Consider the following 9,498-nt stretch of genomic DNA (forward strand, 5'->3'; position numbering starts at 1 on the left):
AGTTACAGAGTTTAGACCTTACTTGCGTCCATGGATTACTACAATCAGAAAGTTGTTAATGAAGGCAAACGGTGTTATCTACATTGTAAAGACAAAGATATCAAATCAAGGATGGAGAGGCAATACAACACAAAAGAGCATTATCAATATCAAAACTTTCTTTATCACCTTTAGTTGTGGTTTTTATGTACTTTAAAGTTGTACATTTGGGAACTTTCTTACTACCATCTTTGTGTTAATGTTATGTTAGTGACTGGCTAGAATGGAAAAGGAGATATTCTAGTGAAGTACAAAAAGGTTTTTACAGAAGGCCAAACTCTATGTCCTTATATAAAAGATTCTGTAGTGGGGAAATGCATGGGTGGTTAGAGTAGAAGGGACTGGGATATTCCTCCCCCCTCTCAAAGCATCTTAATGACCTCTCCAGTGTGGTCTCTGCTACCTCCAGACTATTAAGGCAGGTGATGCTGATCCTCCACCCTTTGAAGGCTGCTGCTGCAGAGCAGCATGGGGGAATTGAGTTCCTTTGCTGTGTTTTCCTCTGGCTTCCTCCTGCTGTAAAAGAAAAACCACCATTGTCCTTGTAGTCCAGTGTATTGCAGTCCTAAACAAATGTCCTTTACAGCATATGAACTGAACTCTGCACAGACAAGCACATTAAACAAGTAATGCCAGGCTTCTCAACCATGAAGTAACACGTATGTATCAGAGAACCAGAGGAGAAGCAAGCTGAGGATGGTAGTGTTAATAACAGATGAGTACACAGAATGGCTGGATAATTACTAGTTATCAGACACCAATATTTTAAAGTAAATTGTCGAGATTTTAATCTCCTTACCGTAATTTGCCATCTCTGATCACTGCCACAGTGAATCTTAGTTGGAATTTTATTAGAGGTTGAGCACAAAGGTGCTCTGGGGGCAAGAGGTCTCACATGCCTGTGGGAGGCAGGCAGGATAAAGTTTCCCACTAATTCCTGCAGGACGAATGAGGCTCAGAGATTCTGTTACGGTATTGAGTCTTCGTCTCTGAGTTAGAAAACCTGGGCAGGGTTTAGATCCGAAAAAAATGACCTTGATGACATTTCCACTTACAGTCCCACATGGAAGCAGAAAGCCTCAAAGCATGCAAAAAATTTGGGGGGGAGTGATTGATTACTTCTGAACTTCAGCGTTTGGTACTAGACTGAAGGCTTGGCTCAGTTTTGACTTGCTTTGAGCCCATCTGTCATCCCTAGCTGCTGCTGGTGTGCAGAGCAGATGTATCCCTTACTATTTTCAGTGTAGAGGTTGGGTCCCAGTTCAGCAAGGAATGTCAGCATGTGCTTAATTTAATGCATCGGAGTTATCACTTTTAAGAACAAGTGGGACTCCTCAGAGGCTTAGAGTTAAGCTGGTATACCAGCCCTTTGCACATTTGGAGCTTCAATCATAAAATTAAGAAGAAACAGAAGCTGCTGTTGAGATAAAGCCTGACATAAGTGACTGTTTAGATGAAGAGCTGGGAGGATGGAAGGGGGAGGAGGGAGGAAAAGAGACAGAGAATGATTGTTTTAAAAGTATTACTGAGACCTGCGTGGCTGATTAATTCTGTTTCCTACAGATTTTCGGCCTGTTTGCTATGAGGAACCCCAACACTGGTGCTCAGTTGCGTACTATGAACTCAACAACAGGGTAGGGGAGACTTTCCAGGCTTCCTCTCGAAGTATCCTCATAGATGGATTTACAGATCCCTCAAATAACAAAAACAGGTTCTGCCTGGGACTGCTCTCAAACGTAAACCGCAATTCTACTATAGAAAACACCAGGAGACACATAGGAAAAGGTAAGAAGAAATCCCTTCTGCTTGGGAGTATTCAGAGCTTGAAAGAGCTATACATTGCATTAACAAATTTAGCTGTGTTTGTCTTAAAAACAAAGCTGAGATTACTTCTGAAATAGAAGAAAAGCAGCTGATTCTTTCCTGACTGGATAACAATCAGCAGAGTAGCTCCTTACAAAAGCTATTTACTTGGCCAGCAAAGAGAAAAATGTTGTTTATAGTTGTATGTTCTAATTTAGCAGTATGTATTTTCATTTTATTTATTAGAGCTTCTGGCAACTGGGAATATTGCCATTGAAATGCCACTAAAAGGATAATTGCTGGTGCCTCAGGGCTGGTTCTCCTACCACCAAATAACAAAGGGAGATGGATGAAACACTTAGCAGTTGAGCTATTTAGCTGAAGAACTCTACAAGAGTTGCCTTTGTAGCTTTTTCCCCGTAGCAACTTAAGAAAATCAGTCCAATCTGATTCCCTTCCTCATCAGCTTCTTACTAGTAAAACCAAGTCATGGATTCTGCCTCCAGCAGGTCTTGTGTGCTCTTCTTCTGGTGTGTGCACGTCTTGGGCACACCAGCTCGTAAGTTACTGGTGGCATGTAGGATGAAACCTCACCTGAATACGCATGGCTCCACATGCTCCATCCCAGCTCGTTAGGGCTGTGTAGGGCCTGATATTCTCCCAGAATTTATTGTTGTTTGCTGTGGTGAGTCAGAAGCCCTGTGCTGGCCACTTCTCTGTGCAGATGAAGCTTTGCCTGTTCTGGTATATCCAGTCTAGACTCATTATCTTGCCAGCCCAGCCTCTCACCAGTAGCTGCCTGGGAATGGATTCCCTACTGGGCTAATTAACTCTAATTGTTCCACTCCTATTATCTTGTCAACCTCACCTCATTTCCCAGGCCTAGAGCAGTATTTTAATTGGCTCTTGATAGTCTAGTGTTGAATGACGGTGTATGAGGAAGGTCTGAGACAAATGTGACATAGTTTTAACAAACACCAGTGAACCCGAAGGCTGGTGCTGGAGACATTGTGCTTGGCTCTTGCACTTTGCTCCAGAAGGAAAAGAAGGATCTGTGTTGCAAATGTGCTGTGTGAAGCTAGTGTGATGTGTCTAGGACAAGTGTCATGGAGTAGTTTGGTGTGAGGTGAGCAGTGGAAAGGAGTTGCACGTCTAGTTCCAATGTACTCAGAAGACAAGGCAAAGCTTCTCTATCAGCATAAGCTGTCAAAGGGGTGTAGATCAAAGCTGAGCCCGGCCCTGAAAGAAGAACGACAAAAGATCTCGGTCAAAGCTGTCATTTGAGGATGTTACATCCTGTGAATTTCTGCCCCAAAAGAGGAAGAGACAGAACAGGAAGAATATGAGGTAAATGCTAATGGTCCTCATCCTTTCAAATCTGAAGATGTGCCTTCATTGATTAAAAGTCCTTTTAAGTCGTACACTAGGAATCTGCCCAAGGGAAGGGAGCAGGCTGCCCAGAGAGAAGCTTAGTGTATCTGAGATCCTTAATTTTAATGCTCTTCCCTGTTTATGCAAATCTTAAAAAAAACATGTTCAAGTGGAATAGAAGTGGCACCAGTACAGGCCTGCAGAAGAGCACAGAGCAGCTCCAAAAGCCTGTAGTTCAAAGGCACGCTGGACAGATGAAAGCTACTGAAATGGATACAATTGTCACATGTTAACAGGGGAGAAAAAAAGAGTGAGTAAACAAGATTAGCTCAGTAGGATAAGGATATGCGATTGAATTGTCATCTAGTGTATCAGCGTGAAACGGTTTCCTGGAAATACCACATCAAAGCTAAAAACAATCCAGAACACAATGCAATATCTACTAGCAATTGGACCTGTTTCAGCAGTCAGACTTCAAGGACAAAAAGGGGACTTCTGATCAGAGTGGCAAAAAGATGTGGATGCTTGGAGACTGCTGAACCTCCACTTTCTGCAGAGAGCAATGAAATCCTGCTAAAACATATGGGCCCTTGATTTGGGCTTCTCCAAACATGCATTCAGCTGGATGCCTTCCTTCAGGGTGCTTGTCTCTGGCGAATGAATACCAGAAGAATGGAAATGCACACTGACATTTCAGTGCTGCTGTATTTATTGCTTTTAAAAAGTCCACAAGGAAAAAGAAAATTATAGCCTCAGCTTTCAGAAGTTACTTTTGTGTTTTTGTTATTGCAGTGTGCAGTTTGGGTGATGCCTTTGGAAACATTCTCTTTTTTCTTCTTTCTTCTTTCTTCTTTCTTCTTTCTTTTTTCTTTTTTCTTTTTTCTTTTTTCTTTTTTCTTTTTTCTTTTTTCTTTTTTCTTTTTTTTTTTTTTTTGGAAGTTGGGTACTCAATATACTCTGAAAATCCAGCCTTTAGAGCTTTGCACCTAAAAGTGTAGTCACCCTAAATCAGTAGTCACACCTGAAGATCTGAGATGTGGCGAATGTTTATGTCCTTGTTCTTCTCTCTTTCCCCTTTTCTCTCACTGTTTATTTCAGGAAGTTACACGGACTCCATCAGGGTCAGCTAGAGCCTTTGTGGTTTTAGTATCTAATGTCCTTCCCTTTCATTCCCCGTCCACGGGAGGGAAAGGAGCCTTAGGTCACGTAATAGCAGCCGCAGAGTGCACCTCCCCGTGATACCTGGCGCAGCTGGGCTGGAGCTGGTGACTGGCCTGATGGAGCTGTAGTCTCGCCTGTGTTCCCAGTGCAATACGAGCTTGTGCTGCGAGCCACACCTCCCTGTCACTCACATCTAATTTGAGATCTCGTGGGTGAACAGAAGTAAAAGTCAAGTGATGGCTTGAAGACAGACTAGGGTTCTTGTCTGAGTCACTCTGGAAGTCTATGGGAGAACGTATTTTTCCCAGATCCCTTTCCCACTCAACCTGCTTTTCCCCAAGCCTTTCCCACTTCTCTTCAGAGGCTGTTTTTGTTTTCAGGATGTGCCGCTGCCCCTTGCTGTCATGACCACAGAATCAGGAACAGAGGCTGGGAACATTTAACCAGTCTTTTTGTATGAAAGACAACCGGAATGAAGAAAATTATGACTGAATTAGTAAAAAGCATAGTTATCACTAGCTTTGCAGACAATCCACTTAGACTCTGAATGTGTGCATTTATATGTCAGAGTTTGAATGCCATACCTGGGAGGATTTTATTATTTTTAGTGGTGTTTTCTATGTGAAAAAAAGGCCTGAGTTTTTCCACTGCTCCAGGCTGTTCATCTCATTTTCACAGGATGACTTGGCCCCCTTCATGGTGTGGTTTCATGATCACGTTTAAGCAGCCTGGGTCCCCATGGTCATGCTGGCACTGATGAAGATCTCACTGCAAATAAATCTTTGTTGTTTCCTCTCGTTTGTTTTTAAGTTAGTTTTCATTGGGTTCAGTTCCCTGACCTGGGTGGCTGCCCAGTCCCCAAGCCTTGCTGCCAGCATGAAAGCAGGTGTGGGAAGAAGCAGCAGGAACATGGGGAGAGAGCCTTTTCAGCACCAGCACAGACTTCCATCAGCCTGAGCTGGCTGTGAACCTACTTTCCGTGGTGGATGGAGTGAATCGACAGGTTGCTGTGCCTCTCATCATCTGTCAGCTGAGGAAGGCTTCTACACAATTAGCTTACACCAGATCTCTAACTTTAAGGTTGCCAAATTGGGCTAAGAACAGTTCTCCCACCACTTTATATTTATTTTCATGCAAGCAGATGTCTGGGGGGACTGGAGTTCTTGAATGGATAGAAATGCTTCCATGTTCGTTTCCAAAGGCATGGTAAAAGTTTGGGAGGTAGTGTTCGTAAGGCATTCAGGCACTGGGAAGTCCACCTGGAAACGAGTCAGTTTCTTGCTAAAGGTTGCTTTGAACGTGAAAGATCTGGTGAGTAAGTCAGGGACATGCAAATGTAAATATGTGGTTCTGATGTGGTGGATAAAATACAGAAAAGCTGTTTTTAAGGGCACACCATGCTGTGTTTGAGCTGCGTCAGATAGGATCCAGTAGTAGTACATAGCGTGCGACAAAGTGGGTCTTGGTCAGCGTGCCTGTGCTCAAACCAAATAGATGTGGATGTGTAATGCGTAACAGACTTGTCGGTTCTCTGACAGATCTGATCCATACTTTGTATATGGCTGACATATGTTTGACATTTTGTGTGTGTATACACATGTGCGTGTGTGTATCATAAAGTTCCATGCTGTTGGGTTAAAGAAGTAAGCCAATATTCACAGAGAAACAAAGCAAAATATCACATTGAGATTTTTTTTTTCCTGTACCAATACCTTGAAATACTGTTCTTGACAATTTCCTCTTAGTGCTGATGAATGCACAGATACATGGATATACACAAAGTGCACTGTCTTTTAAAAGCCATGGTGTAGGCACTGAGTGCCTGGAATGATACTGGGCTTGTATGTCCACACCAGTGAAATAGTTAAAAAATTCACAGAAACAAACTAAATTACTGATATAACATGTTGTGAACAATGGAGGAATAATACCTGTCTTGTTTTCTTTCTCGAGGTGTTCATCTTTACTATGTCGGCGGGGAAGTTTATGCTGAATGTGTCAGTGACAGCAGTATTTTTGTGCAGAGCCGCAATTGTAACTATCAGCATGGCTTCCACCCAGCCACTGTCTGCAAGATCCCCAGCGGCTGCAGCCTTAAGATCTTCAACAACCAACTCTTCGCCCAGCTGCTTGCCCAATCAGTCAACCATGGCTTTGAAGTGGTATATGAGCTGACCAAGATGTGTACAATTCGAATGAGTTTTGTTAAAGTAAGGCTTTTTTGTTTTCTCTTGCCTTTCTGAAAAGGACAATCCCATCACTTGCTAGCTGAAAACTAGCTTGCTAGCTAGTAAAACTAGACCCTATCAAATCCTTCCCAAATAGGAGTATGCACCCAAGCTGCAAATTGCATTCCAGAGACAGCCTGTTTTCTAATCTTGCCTTAAGCTTGTCTTGCAGGTGGTTAAAATCAATAGTTGTGGACAACCCTGAAATTTCCTAGACTCCAAAAATAACATTTCCATAGGCTCATGTGGAAAACAAGCAGAGACTGAACGGTGGTGTACCCCCACTGATTGCAAAAGGAGCTCAGCTTAGATGGGCTCAGCGGCATGTAAATGTAGCACATATCTTAGGCAGTTGTGATCTGTTACTGCTTTGCAAGGGAGCTTGGTAGAGCCACAGATCTGAAAAAAACGTCCGTATGTCTCCAGACCAATTTGTAGTCTCACTGTTACTATGAAGTTGTATACATAGAATTGTATACATATATATATGTGTATATATATAGTCAAGAAACACTAGCTCCTCCTTCAGCTCCCATTGAGCTTGTTGGGAACTGTCAATGTTTGCCACCGCTCTGATCCCTGTTTACAGGTTCTCTTAATTCCTGATCGTCAGCCTCACTACCAGAAGGACTTCTTGCAAGCAGAATACAAAACCCAAAAAAAGACTGACCTTCCCCCTGTTATTTAGCGTGAAGCCACCAAAGCCATTACTGTTTCCATAAGTGTCTTTGAAATCTGAATTTTGTAATCTGACTTCTCTGTGTGCATCGTATCAGTCTTTGTGGGAATTTTTTAAGTCTCTGAATGGCCCTCTAAGTAGAATGAGATCTCTTGAGACCTTTTAGCACTTAAGATTTACTTGGGTGCCTGCTGTGGCATCTAAACCCCAGAGAATGGTGAGTATTTCAAGACTGTTTACAGATGTGCTAGACTCGGACTTCCCATAGTGGTGCTGGGAAGAGCTGGCAGCAACGTTCAGCCTGCAAACTAGGGAAGTTGCACCATTAGAAGCAAGTCAGTCCTGTTAGATACCATAAGAAGTGGCTTGAGTATGTCCATTCGTCTTGCAGGTTTGGTTTTATACAAATGACGGAATCGAGCTGATTGAATTCACATCTAGGATACAACAAAAATGCTTGAGGCTCAAGCCCAGTTCCCCTGTATTCTGCAAAGCAGATGAGTAGAGTCCCAGGGAGCTTTCTGGCCCTTACTCTTTCCAGCCATTGTTGGAGACCCATCTGCTTAACTCTCTAAGAGCATTAAGGTGCCTTGTAAGTTCTCCCAAGAGTCCAAACCAAAATCTCCGTGCTTGTGACCATGTTCTTGCTTTGTTCTTGGGAAGGAACTGACATCTTGTTCACACGCAAGCATTAGGGAAAAAAAAAAAAAAAAGCAAGCGAGAAACCCAACAAACAACATTTTCTTTAATGGAAGACGTGAATGGGCATGTTTGTAAAGGCAGTGTAGCCAGTTATGCAATATCTTCATTATCTCAGCAACTCAGGGGCAGTCTCTTTGATGTGTTATCTGCCTCCAAGCCCAGCATGGCAGCAGAAGTGGTGGCACTGATGCACTAAGTAACACAGCTGCTGTATTATCACCTTGCTTTGTTGAAACAATAGCAGCCACTATAGTGCCTCAGGCACCAGAAGACCTTTGCAAGGAGTTATTTTGAACCTTTTCCCATGACCTTTGGAAAATGGCTATGCAAATGTCACCCAGACTCTTCCTGGCCTGTAAAAACCCTTTCCTGTACTCAGTCTTCTCAAATTATTTCTCTTCGAAGGTGTGAGCCCTGGTGTGTTTAGTTCAGGGACAGAAATACTCTTGGGCATTGGGCAGAGGAGCATGTTGTCTGTCAGACCCCCAGAAAATGCCACACACCACGAGACCCTAGGTGCAGGGCAGTCCCGTGGCTTCTCCCCAGATTTGTGTCGGGGTGCTGCTGGGCAAGTTGAGCCAAAGGGCTCAGCCCTACACCACCAGTGCTTGAACTACCAGCTGGGAGGCAGGGCTGGGCAGGGACTAAGTCATGAGAAACTTGCCAGAACTCTATCACTCTCTGGAGGCAGGACACAGGACGGGGAAGTGAGGCTCCTGCCCTCTCTGCCACCCCTGGTGTGCCCCTGGAGCAGCTGGGAGGAGCTCAGCCCTCAGGCACATCTGAATGTATCATCGGTGAGAGCAGGTAACAATTTCCATCCACACAGCCCTCCTGATAAACCTAGCAAAACCAGGTTGGCTGTTGTCCCCTCTCCACAGGTGAGACAGCTGAAGCACAAACCAGAGAGACAGAGACCTTCACCAAGCGAAGGACCGAAGGCAGTGCCCTCCCTCCCATGTTCCTGCAGGTTTGGGGGCTGAGGGGCTGACCCAGCACAGCTTGGTCATGTTTCCTAGTGCAAGGCAGCTCAGTGCAGCCCAGCGCAAGGCAGCTTAGCGCTTTGGGACCCTGGCTGTTGCCCATGCAAGGTGGGAAGGGCTGGCAGGAGCAGCAGGCTTCCTCAGCAGGCTTGTCCCATGGTGAAAAGCTCGCTTCTAGACTCCCCCTGTGGGTATTGTTACCCTCTTCCCATCCTCTGTGCAAAACAACAACACAGCTTTGCAGGTTGTTCTCATTTTATTCCCATTTTAGGGGAGCTCCACCTCTGGGTTCACATCAGCCCTGGGGCTGAAGGAAGCTCCCTGCAGCCGGGGAGCCTGTGTGATCTGCTGTGATCTGCTGTGATCTGGGGGAGCACAGGGAGCCTTGCCTCCAGGCATTTCATCTTCCAGCAGCACAGGCAGCAGGGCTGGGGAAGGTGGCTGGAAGTGTTTGGGAGCTGCCAGCAGAGGGAGATGCCCGGCCATCTACACGGACTGCCAGACTCCTCACAATCAGGCAGCAACCTGCAAT

At 44.6% G+C, this 9,498-nt stretch overlaps 1 protein-coding gene across 2 annotated transcripts in view; it reads left to right on the forward strand.

The window, feature by feature from the left end:
• The window catches only part of SMAD9 (SMAD family member 9), a 40,543-nt gene that overhangs the window by 23,264 nt on the left and 7,781 nt on the right, over nucleotides 1-9,498 (forward strand). For both annotated transcript variants that reach the window (XM_032187139.1, XM_032187148.1), the window contains exons 5-6: nucleotides 1,603-1,824; nucleotides 6,328-6,584. In XM_032187139.1, the coding sequence (XP_032043030.1) occupies nucleotides 1,603-1,824; nucleotides 6,328-6,584 (479 nt within the window). The remainder of the gene's footprint in view (nucleotides 1-1,602; nucleotides 1,825-6,327; nucleotides 6,585-9,498) is intronic.

The sequence above is a fragment of the Aythya fuligula genome, chromosome 1, assembly GCF_009819795.1.
Source record: "Aythya fuligula isolate bAytFul2 chromosome 1, bAytFul2.pri, whole genome shotgun sequence".
NCBI classification, from domain to species: Eukaryota; Metazoa; Chordata; class Aves; order Anseriformes; family Anatidae; genus Aythya; species Aythya fuligula.